This window comes from Chanodichthys erythropterus, chromosome 17 (genome assembly GCF_024489055.1).
Source record: "Chanodichthys erythropterus isolate Z2021 chromosome 17, ASM2448905v1, whole genome shotgun sequence".
Classification (NCBI taxonomy): domain Eukaryota; kingdom Metazoa; phylum Chordata; class Actinopteri; order Cypriniformes; family Xenocyprididae; genus Chanodichthys; species Chanodichthys erythropterus.
The window spans coordinates 23,814,821-23,833,219 of record NC_090237.1 but is presented as its reverse complement, the minus strand read 5'-3'; the positions used below and the strand labels follow the sequence as shown (position 1 = coordinate 23,833,219).

General features: G+C 38.1%; 1 protein-coding gene across 4 annotated transcripts in view; it reads right to left on the bottom strand.

Annotated features, from left to right (window-relative positions):
• frya (furry homolog a (Drosophila)) overlaps positions 1–18,399 on the bottom strand; it is a 79,154-nt gene that overhangs the window by 38,454 nt on the left and 22,301 nt on the right. For all 4 annotated transcript variants that reach the window (XM_067366127.1, XM_067366123.1, XM_067366124.1 and 1 more), the window contains exons 4-26: positions 15,452–15,591; positions 14,283–14,373; positions 13,951–14,030; positions 13,757–13,837; positions 12,908–13,076; positions 12,693–12,785; positions 12,416–12,514; positions 12,230–12,331; positions 12,035–12,138; positions 8,212–8,320; positions 7,824–7,910; positions 7,360–7,531; positions 6,956–7,088; positions 6,697–6,804; positions 4,539–4,794; positions 4,133–4,315; positions 3,959–4,045; positions 3,396–3,655; positions 2,054–2,243; positions 1,821–1,945; positions 1,058–1,115; positions 748–839; positions 463–635 (exon numbers count right to left, since the gene is read on the bottom strand). In XM_067366127.1, the coding sequence (XP_067222228.1) occupies positions 463–635; positions 748–839; positions 1,058–1,115; positions 1,821–1,945; positions 2,054–2,243; positions 3,396–3,655; positions 3,959–4,045; positions 4,133–4,315; positions 4,539–4,794; positions 6,697–6,804; positions 6,956–7,088; positions 7,360–7,531; positions 7,824–7,910; positions 8,212–8,320; positions 12,035–12,138; positions 12,230–12,331; positions 12,416–12,514; positions 12,693–12,785; positions 12,908–13,076; positions 13,757–13,837; positions 13,951–14,030; positions 14,283–14,373; positions 15,452–15,591 (2,992 nt within the window). The remainder of the gene's footprint in view (positions 1–462; positions 636–747; positions 840–1,057; positions 1,116–1,820; positions 1,946–2,053; positions 2,244–3,395; positions 3,656–3,958; positions 4,046–4,132; positions 4,316–4,538; positions 4,795–6,696; positions 6,805–6,955; positions 7,089–7,359; positions 7,532–7,823; positions 7,911–8,211; positions 8,321–12,034; positions 12,139–12,229; positions 12,332–12,415; positions 12,515–12,692; positions 12,786–12,907; positions 13,077–13,756; positions 13,838–13,950; positions 14,031–14,282; positions 14,374–15,451; positions 15,592–18,399) is intronic.

The following is an 18,399-nucleotide window of genomic DNA, read 5'->3' as shown; positions in this document are numbered from 1 at the left end:
AAACAATTTTAAACATTTTAAAACCTGAATGGTTTTAGTTAAGTTTTTTGAGGGAGAATAGGGAAATGGCTGGCCATAGAACATCTCTTTTCATTTGCCCATGAAGTGGCTCTACATCTAATCTACTGCTATTTTGGGCAGTGCCTCCACTAAGGAGTCTAAATCAAGACTGACGTCAGGAGCACACGTCACCTAGCAATGAATTCCATTTCCTAAACAAAAAAAAATGTGGAGCACTTCCCAAAGCAAAATACAGCTTCAAGACCGTCAGTATGATGTCATTACTTAATGTGGGGAATAAATATTTAAAGTAGGAAGAACAATATTATGACTATTTATGAATTAAAACGAGCACAACACAAACAGGAATGCGTATTAAGAAAGCAAACGGGCTAAATTTTGATTTCATCTTGACATGAATTGTATGGTGAGTTTGTGAAACTTCTTTTGCTTCCTCTTCACCTGGGACACACTGTATGAGATTGGCCACCATGGCGCTGAAGTGAGCTCGGATGTCTTTAAGAATCTCCATGTCTTTGTCATTCTCAGCTTCCAGAAGCATCCGGGTCAGGTCCACATACTCAAGAAAGAGAGCGCCCAGGGCCAGCGTATCACGTTCCAGCGCTCCATTAGTGCTGAGAGACAGAGAGGCGGGGATCATTTCATGTTTTATAGCCTGTGAGTTCATAATGAGACTCAATGGAGGAGTCCAGAGAACAGAATGCATAATAATAAGATACTTCTCACCTGTCACTGATGACACCGGCATCCGCCAGCAGCTCAAAGATCCTGAGGAGCTGGAGTCTCAGCAGATCTCTTCTCTCTCGCCGTTTTTTATTCTGGAAAGCACATTACTAGAAAAATTACTATCGTCTGGGAATCACACTTTTAAAAGTCCCTGGCATTTTAAAGGTTTCCATGATGGCAGGAACCCTGTACTTAGATAATTTTGTAATTGGGCAAGATAAGTTGTGTATGCATGGCTAGAGCGGGCCATTTACAATACAACAAGTTATGGCACATACCAGCTAAACAATCCAAAAATGATATAACTGACCTCTGGTCTTCTTTCCAAAGCTTCCTTCATCAAAGGATGCAGTTCCTCAATAAGCTCTCTGTACGAGACACAACAAATATAAAATCAATAAGGCTAAAGAAGAATCAATACTGTGCTGCCAAGGTTTATAGAGCAGTAATTGCTCTATTTCCCATAAATACTTTTATGATTCCAAGAATTGGAACATAACTAATGTAATATGACATCTGATCACTGCTTTGGAAGCAATTTAAGTTTGTTCAGATTTAGTTGTGAAAATGTGAAAATGAAAAAAAGAAAAAAAGAATGTAACTTGGTTTTTTTAAAGTTTTTGCATATGAATAAAAAAAAAAAAAAATGTAACAGCACAATTATAATTACACAGTAAACTGAACATTGTTCCATGACTGACTGCCTCGCCATTCAGGGTAAAATTATATGCATACAGTGTTTGTACATCGCCTTATCAAAGTTAACTGAGGTATGACTAGAATGTGAACATCAGATGTATGCTGCTCACATCTTATCTTAAAAATCGTACACTGAACTTGCATAACACATTAAAAACATTCAAACAAATTATTTTAAACATTAAAACACAGTATGTGATATAAAATGATCAAAAATGACAATGAGTGGACTTCAGTCTGGTTGTATAATGTCATGGCACTATGAGAATGAGTCATCTAAATGTCTACAATGGTTTTGGATTTCACCAAATGTGAGAAAACTGTCCCGTTTCATCATCAGAGTATATTTATATACAGCATGTGCAACATAGTACCTGAAAACCAGTGAATTTGTGCGTCCAAACCCAAGCACCAAAGATTCTGTGATCTCAATGCTTTCTGAACGCATCAGAGGGACCAACTGCTTCAGCAGCCAGGCCACAGATGGCGTGCCCAGGATCTAAAGAACAAAATGTTAATCAGTGATTCCATCAAATTATTAAATGACTGACTGGGGCGTATGACTGTAGACATGACTGGTGTGTGATGCCAAAGAAGCCCCACCCACCTTGTTGTCATAGCTGCTGTTGTTGTCTGTACTGGGAGTGACGATCTCAGGGGTGGAAGCTCGAAGATGTCCCGAGCTCATGATGCTGGGTTTGGCCACACCAAAACATAGAATCAGATAGTTTCTCCATAGAGACACAAAGGTGTCTGCTGAACCGGCCGAGCTTGTTTTCTTGGCGTTAACTGGGTTGCTAAAAGATGAAGGCATTCGAATGAATTAGTGATGTCAATTAAAAAAAAAATTGTTGAACAAAATAACTCTTGTTAAATCTACAGATAGAGTTCAAAATTTTGTAACATTATAAATGCCTTTACTGTCACTTTTGATCAATTAATGCATTGGTGCTGAATAAAAGTATTGTCCTAAAAAAACAATGTTTGAAGGGTAGTCTTAAAGGGTTAGTAATTAATGTCATTAATTACTCACCCTCCTGTCGTTCCACACCCTTAAGACCTTCATTCATCTTCAGAACACAAATTAAGATATTTTTGATGAAATCCAATGTCACTAAACCTCTCAAGATTCAGAAATCTACTAAAAACATATTTATATCAGTTCATGTGAGTACAGTGGTTCAATTTTAATATTATAAAGTGATGAGAATATTTTTTGTGCTCCAAAAAAAAAAAAAAGACTTTTCAGCATCTAGTGATGGCCGATTTTAAAAAACTGCTTCGAAGCTTTACGAATCTTTTGTATCGAATCAGCGGTTCGGAGCATCAGCCACATGATTTCAGTATCACTAGTCGCTTTATAATATTAAGGTAGAAACACTGTACTCACATGAACTGTTTTAAATATGTCTTTAGTACCTTTTTGGATCTTGAGAGGTTAAGTGACATTGCTGGCAACAAAGGCCACAGAGCCAACAGATTTCATCAAAAATATCTTAATATGTGTTCCGAAGATGAACAGGTGTAGAACGACATGAGGGTGAGTAATAAATGACAATTTTCATTTGTGGGTGAACTAACCCTTTAATTATTAATTTGACATTGTGTTGAGTTAACATACTAATGAATGTACTGTATAAAAAAAGAGAAGAGTAACCAAAATAGTACTGTACAGAGTCTGCTATCAGGGGCAGAACCACTTAAACAAGTGCAGTAACATAATAAAAAGTGGCTATGGGAGGCCATTAAGAGCTTAAACTTAAAGATAGAGATAGCGTTAATGCTTAAAAACCTCCTGCACTTTGAGGTTAAAACCTGGTCAACTAGATTCAAATGCTTAAAAAACCTATTAGATTGCCACAATAATTAAAGCTACAGTGCAGACCAATCTCTCAATGATACATAGATGTAGGTCAAATGCCCCCTTAAAGGTTTTATCCATCCCTCACCTGGGCTCAAGTAAAGGCATGAGGAGCTGCAGGCGGGTGAAGGCGTAGGGCCAGGCGTAGCTGAGCGCTGTGGGACAGTGCTTTGGTAGATACTCCTGTCTCAGAAGGCTGAAGAGGCACAGAGCCCAGGGTTCCTTCAGAGACTGTGCCAAGATCCACACACGAGACGGGCTCCGCACGTCATAGTGACTGCCGACCAGAGATCCGTTCCACTCCACCAGCCACTGCATGTCCGCTTGCTGCCCGGTGGGGAGAGACGCCTGCGAGGAAGTGGAAGGGAAAAGATCATAGTGGCCATTAGAGAACTCAACAGTTTTTGGATTTTTGGAGGATAATGATGTTACAGACAAAATGTATTTACACAAAATTTAACTCTAGTATCTGGTATCTATGTGATTCTGAATCATTGTTTGTCTAAGTCCCACCACCTAATGAACTAAACTCCAAGCTCAGAGAAGTAAAACAGACTTTCTTATAAACTCAGAACAGAAGACACTTTGTAGATGTCCTCCGAGACTCACATGTGAGCGAAACCGCAAAGTACCGAACAGAGAGGCACTCACCGAGTCAGCCACCGCCACGTGGGCAAAGCTTTCGAGCACCACTGGGCTCAGCTGGTCCAGTACATCTATCATGGGCCTTTCATCTTCCTGTGTAGACCACATTTAACCATAAAATGAGCGGATGTATTCTCAAAGGCCTTTATCTGATCAAGTTAGGCTCCAAGCGGCTCTTACCTCAGTCTGCCCGACGGTGAGGAAGATTTGCCGGACCTCTCGAAGGATGGACACGGCTAGTTTGCGCGTACCTGTCTGGCAGGAGCACAGCAGCACTAAAGCGAGACCCTCAACAGCATGTAGGACTGTGGAGTGAGGGGTCCGTTCAGCAGGCAGCCTGGAGCCAGAGCTATTCTGTAACAACTAAAGAGCACATACACAGCTTTATATTATATTATTTAAAATATTTCTTATATATATATATATATATATATATATATATATATATATATATATATATATATATATATATATATATATATATATATATATATATATATATATTATTATTATTATTATTATTATTATTATTTTACATTATGATTAAGCCTCAATTTGAGATGTTTTTGTGATTTTCTCTTCTTACTTCAGTGGAGCAGATCTTCGATGTGTCCAGGCTCTTGTTGGTGCTGAGAAGGGCTAGTTTCCACTGTGTGAGCAACTGAAGCAGTAGTTTAAGTGAGGAGTCCAGGAGGGTTTGGTGTGTGTCCTGTACCTCTCGGAGCAGGAAGCTGCAGTAGCCCAAGAGCACTTCCTCCCGCCAGTCTGAGAAGTCCACCAGCAGACTCTGCAGGGAATTCTGGGCTATCAGACGCAGTTCATCATCCATATGGATGGTTAACCTGCCAGTAAAAAGATCACAAAACATGTTCCATATTTGTCTCACATTTAAAATACTATATTATATATTATATATAATTAATTTAATATTATATCTATATATTTTTTATTATAGCCTACATTTTAAATTATCATGGGGCAGTTTCCCAAACAGAGATTAAGCCTAGTCCTAGAATAAAATGGCCCTTTAAACCAGATTAACAGAAATCTGCTTTTTCTGTCATGAGAAAGTGTATATTATATATATTATATATATATTTTGGGGGTATATATCACAAAATGTGATTGCTTCATGTTAAATTTACTTGAAATGGTTACTAGAACTCACTTGATGTTTTGATTTTGAAATAACATGTTTCAGTCAAGTAACCCAATCAAACAGGATGTTCACTTCCAATTAAGGCTGGGCGATATATTGAATGCTTTTGTCACGTGCATTTCGTCAGTAAAGCCGGTTCCCTGATTACCGCTAAATCGCCATCACCTGCTTTCAAATGGAGCGGCATTTAATAGACAGAGCCGTAGATCACTGATAAGCCACGCAATATCGCGTTCAATATCGACGGCGATTCATCTGCGATATGAATGCGATATTGCGTGGCTTATCAGTGATCTACGGCTCTATCTATTAAATGCCGCTCCATTTGAAAGCAGATGATGGCGATTTAACGGCAATCAGGGAACCGGCTTTACTGATGAAAAACGCGTGACAAAAGCAATTCGATATATCGCCCAGCCCTACTTCCCATCATGCTGGGAGAGTAAGTGGGAGAATAAATGTTGAAAAAGTGTTATTTTATGCATTTCTTTTAGAAAGATTAGAATATGGAGAGACTTTTTTCTGTTTAATGTTCTATTATGTAAAAGTTTTTGTTAGTTAGCGTTTTTTGAAGATTATCGTTGTGGTGAAGTGTTGAGTTTCTGCTTGAGTTGAGGACCTGCTAACAAGAATTGCCTTTTTTATATAATGAAGCAACCACTATGAGAGTGCTTTGGATCAAACTAGTATCATCTCTAGACTGCCAACAGTGATTAAAAACAGACAAACAGATTTCCAGGCATTACTTTTTTTTTTCCACAGCTGATATATTTTGCTTGCTTTAAAAGAACTGTCTCTTGTTTAGTAAAGTGTTTTTTTTTTTTTCTTTTGGATTGCAGTCTTTTTCTGCTGCCATTGTTTTCCTTGGATTTGCTTCTCAGTTCCATACAATTTTAAGTTTTTCTTGGTTCATTTCATGTTTTCTAGGCAACCTCTCTCATGCTAATTCAGATTAGCTCAGATGGTTTTACGTTTATTTTAATTCAGGACTCCATAGGCCAGGTTTTAGTAATCTGTACTTAATCTGTGTTACAGAAAGCCATTTTTTAAAGCCACGATTAACTATTCTAAATTAAGGCCTATCCTGACTTAATTTAAACCCTGTCTGGGAAACCACCCCAAAATAATATATATTAAAATATATAAATTATACATTACATTTTATATTAAAATTGTTTTATTTTTCAAACATATTTTTATTCCGTATATATTTGAACATTAATTTAGCTTTTTTTTTTCCTGGAAAATTTCACCTTTAAAATGTTCTCATACGTATCTAAATAGTACCATCCACTAAGACTCATAAATAATCTGTGTACTTTCCAAGATCTTTCACTACAGCAAAGAAGCCACTCCAGCTCCAGAGGTGGAAGTTCACAGAAAGTCTGAACTAGCTGGCTGACCTAATGGCTTAAACATGAAGAATTAAGTCTGATTAGAGCAGACTCAGATTGCACTGGGACATCCTATTCAAGCTGGGGGCAGGGAGGGATCACGTTACTGAAGCTTTCAGGAAACCTGACCATCGGGCAATACGTTGAAGCAAATGTTTCCTGCTCACACGCCCATGCACGCACAAACTCACCGAGCCAAAAGGTCTATGAGCTCTGACTTGGACATGCCATCAGGAAGGATGCGTGGAATGGCGGCCATGCATGTCCTAAAGAGGTCAATCTTGGGTTTCCTCTCGCCCCTGTCAGTATAGAGAGAGGTCACATAAGCTCAAACAGAAATGAGTGCACTGACAAGCTCAGGATTAGTTGTACTGATGGGTCGAACAGGTGTGTGCAGAGAATCAGATATACCACATTACTGGACATAGACAAGTGTCATGTGTGACATACGTAATCATATCCTCGGGTTCCTTATTCAGCATCTGTGCGTTACTCAGCATCATACAGCGGCCAACCTCCTTATCCAAATGTCTGAGGATATTGTCTAAAGCTTTCCGCACTTGGGGGTAATATAGGGACATTCCTAAGTGTTTGGAAAGACAAAAACAGTGAAAAAAAATCCTACATGTACTCCAATAGTAACTCCAAGAGTTTAAGGAGAAAATGTCAATCAACACGATCAAGAAAACAGCTCCTCTTTGTTTCTGGTCAAAGTTTGCATTCTTTCATGTTTTCAACGTATTCTTGTTTGTTATTCAACGCAATAACATTCATGAATTGAGTTTTCAGTTCCACAGACAAAAGCCTTGATTTTGTTTAAATTATTCTTCTAAAAGTAAAATAGATGAACTCACCTATGACTTTAGCCTCATCTTCAGTCAGAGGCTTGCTTAGGAACGTCTTTTTGACTCGTAGTGTGTTTCCAGAAGGGAGCGTGGCCCCCGTGTTCGGCATGGGAGGCTCGCCATCTTTCTGCTGCAGCTTGTCGGCAATGACCAGGAATGCTCTGAGACCTATATTCATTCTCTATAGAACAGACATCCACAAAATCAAGATATGAGAGCCATAAAACTGAAGGTGATGATACACGGGGCAACTTTTGAGCAATGTTGCCGAGCGATGTTGCTTGGGCACTTCCCTATTGAGAATAGCAACAAATTTACTATTTTTATTACTTCAGATTGAAATTTGTTGCCCATTCTCAATAGGAAAGTGCCCAAGCAACATCACTTGGCAACATTGCTCAAAATAAGTTGTCCCGTGTATAATCACCTTGAGATAAAGCTACTACAGCTATTGTAATCTGACAATACTTTACCTCTGGATTAAGACTAAAGGCTTTTGCAGGCTTCCCAACACAGAGAAGGTCAAAAATTACTTCTTTCATTGCAAAGTCAAGTCTTTCCTGTGAGATAAATGAGAATGAGGAAATGAAAGTTGCGTTTGCAATGATACAGTATGCAAAAATATTTTAATACATGCTGCATGAGGAACATTAAAAATGTCTAGTGTTGCTAGTATTGATGGGAATCTAGCAGTCACTGTCTATTTATTTTGGTAACAACACTAAATCCTTTGTCCTTAGATACATGCACAGTTTGCACAACAAATGAGAATTAAGTCTTGTATAATGGTTTAACAGCTAACAAGAGATTAACACTGAGATCTTGGTTTTAGATCTGTCTGTAATTTAATGGCAGACATACCTGTGCAATAAACTGGATAATTTTAACAAATATATTGAGAGGCATATCTTTAGGAACCACACTGCGGGATCCTTTAGGGAACAGGGTCGTCACAATAGAGTTGAGGCGGCTGTGGGGACAAGATTGCAGTCTTTACCAATAACAAATTTAGAATCAGGCATTGGCACATACAAAAAAAGAAGGTCAAAGCATAGTGACACAGATAGCTTGTAATAATTAGCATTCCATTACAGTGGCGGAGCCTGGCCTATTTGCGAAATTTTATTTTTAAGGGAGGTTTGTTCTCTTTGGGCTTATTCATAGTGGTTGATAAACCCCTAAGTCACAGCTTTTTGGTATGTGGCATTCAAATCCATGGTTTCTGATATTTATGACCTGCTATAATGTAATATATCCCTCTTGCAAGAACTATGAGCTGACTGGTTTTCCTGCCTAATTTGAGCATTTTATAATGCTTGTGGTTCCAGAACTAACTTCTCCCTCCCATGCTTTAGATATCTAATATCATGCCCAACTTTGCTCCTTCTTAAATATATACTACCGTTCAAAAGTTTGGGATCGGTAAGAGGTTTTAATGTTTTTGAAAGAAGTCTCAGCAGTCTACAACACAAGGGAAATGAAAAAAAGCAGATATAAGTTAACAACACTGTGGAATCAAGCCACAATACAACAGAAACAAGTCACAAGACAACGAGAATGCTATAGTTCATTTCTTGGCCACTCTAGCTAACAAGGACTAACAAGGACTAGAGGTAATGGTTTAACGAAGTCTAAATTTCTAACATTTTAGTAGGCTTTCTAATATAAACCCTTCAACTGCATGTATTTCTTTTGAAATTAGACATTTATAGGTACAGTGCTCAGTGTAAATGAGTACACCCCCTTTGAAAAGTAACATTTTAAACAATATCTCAATGAACACAAAAACAATTTCCAAAATGTTGACAAGACTAAGTTTAAAATAACATCTGTTTAACTTATAACATGAAAGTAAGGTTAATAATATAGCTTAGATTAGTTATTAGTTCCAAAAACATTTATCTTGGTCTCATCACTCCAGAGTATAGAGTCCCAGCAGTCTTCATCTTTGTCAGCATGGGCCCTGACAAACTCTAGGTGGGCTTTTTTGTTCTTGAGCTTTAGGAGAGGCTTCTTTCGTGGACGGCACCCATGCATGCCATTCCTCTGCAGTGTACGCCGTATCATGTCACGGGAAATAGTCACCCCAGTTTGGCTTTCTACTTCTTTAGATAACTGCAGTGAACTTGCATGCTGATTTTCTTCAACCCTTCTCATCAGAAGACGCTCCTGTTGAGGTGTTAACTTCTTTGGACGACCTAGACGTCTCTGTGAGATGTTGCAGTTCCATCTTTTTTTTTTTTTTTTTGTACCACTACAGTATTCTGACTGATAAGTAAAGCTTTGCTGATCTTCTTGTAGCCTTCATCTTTCTGGTGTAAAGAAACTGTTTTCTTTCTCAGGTCTTGTGACATTTCTCTTCCATGTGGTGCCATTGCTGACAGCATGAAATGGGAACGAGTTTTAACACCCTTTTATAGTTAACTGTCTGCTGGACACCTGTGTAACGAATAATTAGACTCACCTGTGGTTGAATTCTTGTTAAATTAGACATTTGTAGTCTAAAATTTAGCTCTGCTCCAGAGACTTTCAGTGGGGTGTACTCATCTTTGCATCACCCTAATTTGAGTAAAACTTAGAATTTTGTTCTCTAAGTTATATTACTAATCTTAATTTCATGTTATAAGTTAAACATATATAAAACTTAGTCTTGTCAACATGTTGGAAATTGTTTTTGTGTTCATTGAGATATTGTTTAAAATGTTACTTTTCAAAGGGGGTGTACTTATTTACGCTGAGCACTGTATTTACAAATTTAAAGTGTCATTTAAAAAGATTGGTAAAGTAAAAGCTGTTTGAAATTTGGATTTTGTTAGACCATTACCTCTAGTATGAAGCCCAAATGTTAGCTTTAATTGAGCCATGAAGTCACTTGGCTGATTCAACAGTAATAATATGATGTTCAAAGTAAGGGTCCATAAAAAATATTGGTATGGTAAAACTGTTGGATTTCGTTTGTCCATTGTCTACATTTCACACGTCAATAAGTAGCAAATCAATTTACAAATCTTTTGTTTCGAATCAGTGGTTCGAACTGCGTATCAAACTGCCAAAGTCATGTGATTTCAGTAAACGAGGCTTTGTTACATCATAAGTGTTTCGAAATTTCAATGGTGCATCACTGGGTGGCGTGACTTTGGCAGTTTGATACGCGCTCAGAACTACTGATTCGAAACAAAAGATTTGTAAAGCTTCGAAGCTTCATGAAGCGGTGGTTTGAAATCGCCCATCACTAGATATTGTTGAATAAAGTCATTATTTAGTTTTTTTGGTGCACAAAAAGTATTCTCATCGCTTCATAACATTAAGAGTGAACCACTGTAGTCACATGAACTGTTTCAAAATACGCCTTTAGTCGCTTTCTGCGCATTTGAAAGTGTTCTTGCTGGCAATGCAGGCCTCAATGAGCCATCGGATTTTATCAAAAATATCTTAATTTGTGTTCTGAAGATGAATGAAGGTCTTACGGATGTGGAACGACATGAGGGTGAGTAATTAATGACACAATTTTCATTTTTGGGTGAACTAACCCTTTAAGTTAAAATAAAATAAAATTAGTAATTTAACTAAAGCATACTAATAGCATACTAAAGTATGAAATGTGTACTGCTGCATAATGCATAATGTTTCACATATAATCACATTTTATATTATGTGTCTTTAACTATTAGATACTTGCATCAAAAAATAAGTACAACGTAATTATTGTGTTCATGTTGTATTGCAAAACACTTTTGCTGCTATTGAAGTGGGATATGGTAAGGTAAGGTAAGGTAAGGGACAGGTTTGGTGGTATGGTTAAGTTTAAGGGTGGTTAATTGTTAATATAAGGGATCAATAATGTGATTATAGATGTAGTTACAGAAATTAATTACAACATGCAGGTGTACGTACAATGTTAAAAAATAAATCTATGTACACAATAAGTTCAGTGTATCAACAGATTAATTTAAATGTTATTACATATTAGTTAAAGACAATTAATATGATCTGGGACTGTACTTCTTTATAATATGCAGTGTTCAGTTTATACTACACATAAACTGCATAGCCCACAGATCAAAATCTATCACCACAACTTCCTCTTCTGGTGTTGAAATCCTCTAAGGGCATGTACACCCTTTCCCAAACAATGTCAACCATATATCATGTTAATCCTGATCCGGTCTATTGTGGATTAGCTACATAAGACATTTAAACTTGTTCACTGTTCATTTTTGGCCCTGAAGATCAAACATGGGTGTGTATATGGTTTAGTTTTCCAAGCTTTCGATTCCCAGTGGACGATTTTGGCATTCCAACACCCATCACCCATGACCACCAGCCTCCCTTCTAGTCCTCTCCATTCTCCACCCATTTCTGGCAGCACTGTCAGTAATTACCAAGTGTTCTACCCCTCCGCTTGAGGCACGACAACTGTAATGGATTGCTTGTTTACTCGCTGCCACTTAAAGGGCTGAGAGGAGTGGTCACACCCCGGGATCATTGGACTGGCGGACATGGGAGGGGCAGGATACAGACTTGTTTTTATTATTATTTTTTTTTAACTCCATCAAGAAAGCTGGTATTCATAAGATGGTCTGTATTATGTAAAATTAGTTTACTGCAGACCTACCCACAGCTTGTCTCTGGGAGCCTCAGTTGGCTTTAAACGCAAGTAGCTACAGACCATGGACGTGCTTACCCTTGCGTCGCAGTGTTGCTCTCGCATTTGATGCGGATCATGTAGACCCACAGAAGTCGGTAGAGGGACTCTAGCGCTACCCGTGCCATTTTAGGGTCCTTGCTCTGAAACAACAAAGTATATGTTGTGAGTAATCCTGTTTGCCATTCTGGTTGATTGAATAAAGAAAAACTATAACACAATGAAACCATATACCTTTATATTTGAGAGGCAGTTGTTAAGGAAGACATGCCATCTGTTGAGGAAGAACTGCTTTTGGCTGACACACAGCAGACATGTTACCAGTGGATACAAAGCCTAAAAGACCAGGGAGGGGTAACATAATGATCAGAGTGCCTTCAGACAGTATGAAACGCTATATCTAATGAAAACCAGACTGACCAGAGAATGTTTCTTTCTTGTTGAAAGGTCCAAGGTGGTGTCATACAAGCTCTCCACAAAGTTCCTTAAACAAGGAACATTTACCTCATTCTTGACAGCCTATTAAATGACAGAAAAGGCAATAATAATGAGGATCAAATGTTTTTAGACATTTCTAGCAAAGTTGGGATTAAAAAAAAGTGTGTGTGTGTGTGTGTGTGTGTGTTATTAAAACAATTAATGGAGTGAGTGGTGTGCAAAATACATGTAAATAAGACATGTTGAAAATTTCTCTAACCGCTGCTACAGGAACTAGAATTTCCACAAAGAGTCCAGCCAAAGCATGTCTGATGTCTTTGTCCTTCACTTCCAGGAAATACTGTGCACACTCCTGTGACAGAAAGGAGCACAGCATTGTGAAGAACAGGGGTAGCTTTCAGTATAAATAAATAAATAACCATATAAATATTGTGAAAGGAAAATTGTCCAAATGCCTTAATATTCTATGTTTACCTGCATGAACTGAAAGGAGGCTTCAAACTCCTCTACAGGATACATCTTCACTCGGAAGAACTTCACACCCATTATGAGGCTGATGGTGCTTTGGACCACGTACGGGCTCTGCTCCTTCTGACGGAGCTCCTTCAGCTCACTCATGAACCTCTTTTTAACAGCAGGAAATCTATACATAAAATTGACAGATAAAATCACTGCCTTATGGGCACGTTTTACTCTAAACAAGCACTCACAAATATATCTAAATATTAGATAAAAAAAACAAAAAAACTTTAAACCTTTTCAATGACATTTCCTGATATTACCAGATTTTCCATGATTGTGGAAACCCTGTCTAAACTACTGCATGCTCAAAGTAGATATCAAACCAAAAGAAAACAAAAAATAGATAAAATATTCACTGGACATTTTCACCATGCTGTTTGGTAAGAGTGTTCTCTGTGGTTGGAATCAGACAGCACTGCTCAGTAAATCAGACCCTGAGCTGTCAATTAAGACACCCAGAGGCCTGGTAACATCTTTTGAAAAAGCTTGGACCAACAGACAACAGTTTCCCAGAATGTTTCACTCAGGCAGAAATAAAACAGACATGCATTAGCAACTGTTCTACAACAACGACAGGGGCGCAGTTGTTTTGTAGACTACCACACACATTATAAGAATGACACTTATGTACAGAGGATGCTAAGCATCCAGACCATTTGAAAGCTATGCTCTTCTGAAGATCTAGAAACTCACAAAGGCTGATTTGCAGGCCTAGTATGCTTTTTCACACTTTTCATAAAGCACAGTTCGACACTGTTGAATAAAAATAACATTGTCATTGTTGGATTGATGAGTACTTACTTTGCTTGTGCTAAAACTCCAATTACTTCTGCATAGAGATCAGCTACAATGTGCATGTTGGCAGTGTTGGGACCATGATACCTGGTCATAATAAAACAAATGTATGAATTTCTATTAATTTATTTCACTAAATGTATCCAATGGAATTGGATTGGATACATTGGTGAATTCTAATGAGAAAAAAAGTATCTTACCCCTCTTTATATTTAAAGTGCTTAAAAGCCAAATGAATGACTTCATGGACCAAACCATCCACAACTGGGTGGAGGGGCATCTGGCCAAATGGGAAAAACACAAAGAGTATCACATTTTATAACATGGCTCTCTAAAATACTTGATTCTGATTGGTCAATTGTGGCTTTCTGTGGTCTCAAAAACCTTTGAAACTGTATATAAATAATCTCTTCTAAGGTTGAATCTACTGCTAATTTTGCAATTCTCCTCTAACATATTTGATGTCTGTTAGTTATTTGCATCTAAACTTATTTAGATGCAAATCAAAGTGCATTTGCCAGTTTGACGTTACCTGTTTCAGAACCTCTATAAGCACAAGAGAGAAGATGAAGTCAATGGCTAGATCTCTCCTCTCAAGCAGATAATCTTTTTGCTGCTCATCGCTGGGAAATAGAAAGAGAGAGAATGTAAACAGATTATGTAAGCCAATTTAGCTTCCAATCTCTCACACATTCACAGACTGAAATATCATTTCTCAATGATGAAAGGGAGTTTTGCACTCCAGCTACAGGAAGCAGAAGTCATAGAAGCTTCTGAGTCGCTGAACAACCAGTTGGCTGTCTGATGTCACAGAGCTATTTTGGCACAATTGTGTCAAATCATCCAGTTACAACAGAAGCTATCAGGTCAAGTGACATTGCACTGCTGTCTCATTGCTCTCTTTTTACTTCATTAAAAAGCCTATGTATTGGTTATTTACACTAGAATTTAAAAAATGTATGTAAGATGTCTTTTTTTTCTCTTAAGTTCAGTAAAAACAGTACTATTATGAAATATAACTACAATTTAATTAGTTATTAATTAATTTAATTTAATTACATATATTTTAAATGTAATTTATTTCTGTGATGGTAAAGCTGAATTTCAGCAGTTATTACTCCAGTCTTCAGCGTCACATCATCCTTCAGAAATCATTCTAATATGCTGATTTGTGGCTCAATAAGCATTTCTAATTATTATTATGTAATTGGCACTGTCACAGCGTGGTTGAAGAAAAGTAAAATAGAAAAGGCTGGATTTAAACACAGCAGTTCAACTTTATTTATAAACTCAAAAGAAACCAAAAAAATATATATAGCATATAATGCACAGAACACGGGAACAGAATAACCATCAAGAAATGACAATGAACTGAACAAACACCGGGTTTAAAAACAAGTCAAACTAATCAAAAGAGAAATGAACAACAGGTGCACATGATAATCAAATCAATAAGAAACCATAGAAACAAACTCAAACACAGGAAACAGAACTAAAATATATCTGCATATGTATATATACACGAGCATGTGTATAAATGTCTCTAAAGCTAATAAATAACACTCCAAATCTAAATTCATTGGTCTTTAATATACACGATGCAGACTTGCTACACTGCATTGTGCATAATTAAGTATTTTATATTGAATCAAGCTTAGATGATCAGCATTATCTAAGAGATACTGTGCAAACAGGACTTACTTTTTGGACTTTGTATTTGAACGCGGTCTGTACTCGTGGGATTCATCGTCAACTCCGTTCTGTCTTTTGTACCAGTCAAAAAGGGTGCGCAAGATAGATGGCAGACAATACTCTGCCAAAGAACTCATTGTGCTGATCAACTGAAAATGAAAGGAGAGCATGTATTAATCACCACATAAACAAAATTGCGCACACCTTGAGTATAGTACTGTATATAGGCCATATATTTCATAGTGCATCTTCAGGAGAAAGTTATTTTGAGTGTGGAGGTGAAAGCAGGGGGTATTGTGTGAGTGTGTGTCTTAAATGTGTATCTAGGATGCAAAGACAGTGAGAAAAGGGGAGGGATTTGGGGTAATAAGTGCAGGAAGGAAAGGCCGTCCCTGTTGAGGACTCGACACACAGGAAAGGGAGGGAAAAAGGGCGGTGTTCTGGGACTGAGTGTGAACACAACGAGCCCTTCATTCCCTGATGAACCCTGGGAGAAGAATCCACTCTCAGTGAGGCTGCTGAAAAGCCCAAGGGATCATGGGTACAAACACAGCCCTGTGAGCTCTGAATGAGGCTGCTATTCACCTGCCTCCAACACACACACATACATGCATACAGAAACAAACTTACAAACTCAGGGCAGAGAACACACACTCCACCCAAGTCAGCAATAAAAAGCCCTTTCATTCTGGGCTTTCAATGCATTTACTCAAGGGTATCTGAAATTAAATTCTGGTTTTTAGATATTTTGTACATGTATTCATTTTGCAGATACTTTTGTCGTTAATTTACAAATGAGTCTGGGAATTATAATCACATAACGAAGCTCAACAATAAGGATTTGCTTCTGCTTGCTCAGTCTGGCTATTGGTTCTGAATTCTGCTTGCCCCATCTGGGCCCCAACTCAAAATTTTATATACTTTCTAGTATGCACAGATGAGCCAAAACATTATGACCACCTGCCTAATATTCTGTTGGTCATCCACGTGCCACCAAACAGGTGGAGGTGTCCTGTGGTATCTGGCACCAAGACATTAGCAGCAGATCCTTCAAGTAGTTTGTGAGGTGGAGCCACAAATGATCGGAACACGTCCCACAGAGGCTCAATCATATTGAGACCTGGGGAATTTGTAGGCCAGGGCAACACCTTGAACTCTCCGTTGTTTCTAAAACCATTCCTAAACAATGTGTGCATTGTGGCAGGGTGCGCTATCCTGCTGAAAGAGGTCATTACCATCAGGCAATACCATTGCAATGAAGGGAAGTACCTGATTTACAGCGATGTTCATCGAACCGGGCAACCCTCTTCCACTCTTCCAAGGTCCAGTTCTGACTTTCGTGTGTACATTGTAGGCACTTTTTTAACAGTGAACATGGGTCATCATAGGCACTTTGATTGGTCTGCATCTACGCAGCCCTATACGCAGCAGAGTGCGATGCACTGTGTGTTGTGACACATTTCTCTCGTAACATCGTTAGAATTTTCCGTGACTTGTGCCACATCGGTTCTATTAGTTCAGACCACACAGGATAGCCGTCACTGCCCAAACCCATCACTTTTGTGGTTTATCGCTCCTCTGACCACTGTAGGATCTCACCAATGCTGACTGTGAGCAACACACAAGGTTTGACCTTTTCAGAGATGTTTTAACCAACTTGTCTGGCCATAACAATTTGACCCTTGCCAAAGTCTCTCAGGGGTTTACTCCTGCCCATTTCTGCTGCATCCAAGAACTGATTGCTCACTAACACTCTAATCTACTCAGAATTTGACACATAACCTTGTTAGGAAATGAGTGGTCTTAATGTTTTGGCTCATTATATATATCACACCTTTTTAAAGGTGCCCTAGAACTTTTTTTTAAAAGATGTAATATAAGTCTAAGGTGTCCCCTGAATGTGTCTGTGAAGTTTCAGCTCAAAATACCCCATAGATTTTTTTAACTGCCTATTTTGGGGCATCATTATAAATGAGCCGATTCAGGGTGTGTGGCCCTTTAAATCTGGTGCTCCACGCCCCAAGAGCTCGCGCTTGCCTTGAACAACATAATAAAAGTTCAAACAGCTAATATAACCCTCAAAATGGATCTTTACAAAGTGTTTGTCATGCAGCATGTCTAATCGCGTAAGTACAGTGTTAACATTTGGTTATGAATGAGTTTGATAGTGCTCCATGGCTAACGGCTAATGCTACACGGTTGAAGAGATTTATAAAGAATGAAGTTGTGTTTATGCATTATACAGAATGCAAGTGTTTAAAAATTAAAAAACGATTCTTTTCTCCGTGAATACAGTAAGAAACAATGGTAACTTTAACCACATTTAACAGTACATTAGCAACATGCTAACGAAACATTTAGAAAGACAATTCACAAATATCACTAAAAATATCATGTAATCATGGATCATGTCAGTTATTATTGCTCCATCTGCCATTTTTCGCTACTGTCCTTGCTTGCTTGCCTAGTCTGATGATTCAGCTGTGCACATCCAGACGTGTAATCCCTTTCATAATGTTGGGAACATGGGCTGGCATATGCAAATAATGGGGGCGTACACCCCGACTGTTACGTAACAGTCGGTGTTATGTTGAGATTCGCCTGTTCTTCGGAGGTCTGTTAAACAAATTAAATTTGGAAGAAATGGAGTTTGAGACTCACTGTATGTCTTTTCCATGTACTGAACTCTTGTTATTTAACTATGCCAAGGTAAATTCAATTTTTGAATCTAGGGCACCTTTAATGAAATACTGAATAAAAAAAATATACTGTATTTATAATTACACAGGAAACTCCAAGACAAAAAAAATCTGGAAAGTAATGACATGATCAATGCATGTGCACTGCACATGATTAAAGAATATAAGATAAAACACTGTTTCAATAGAGCGAGGGACAGTTCCATCAACTAGCCCGAAGCTCTTGCACTGGCCCCAGGCCAAAATACAATCCTTATT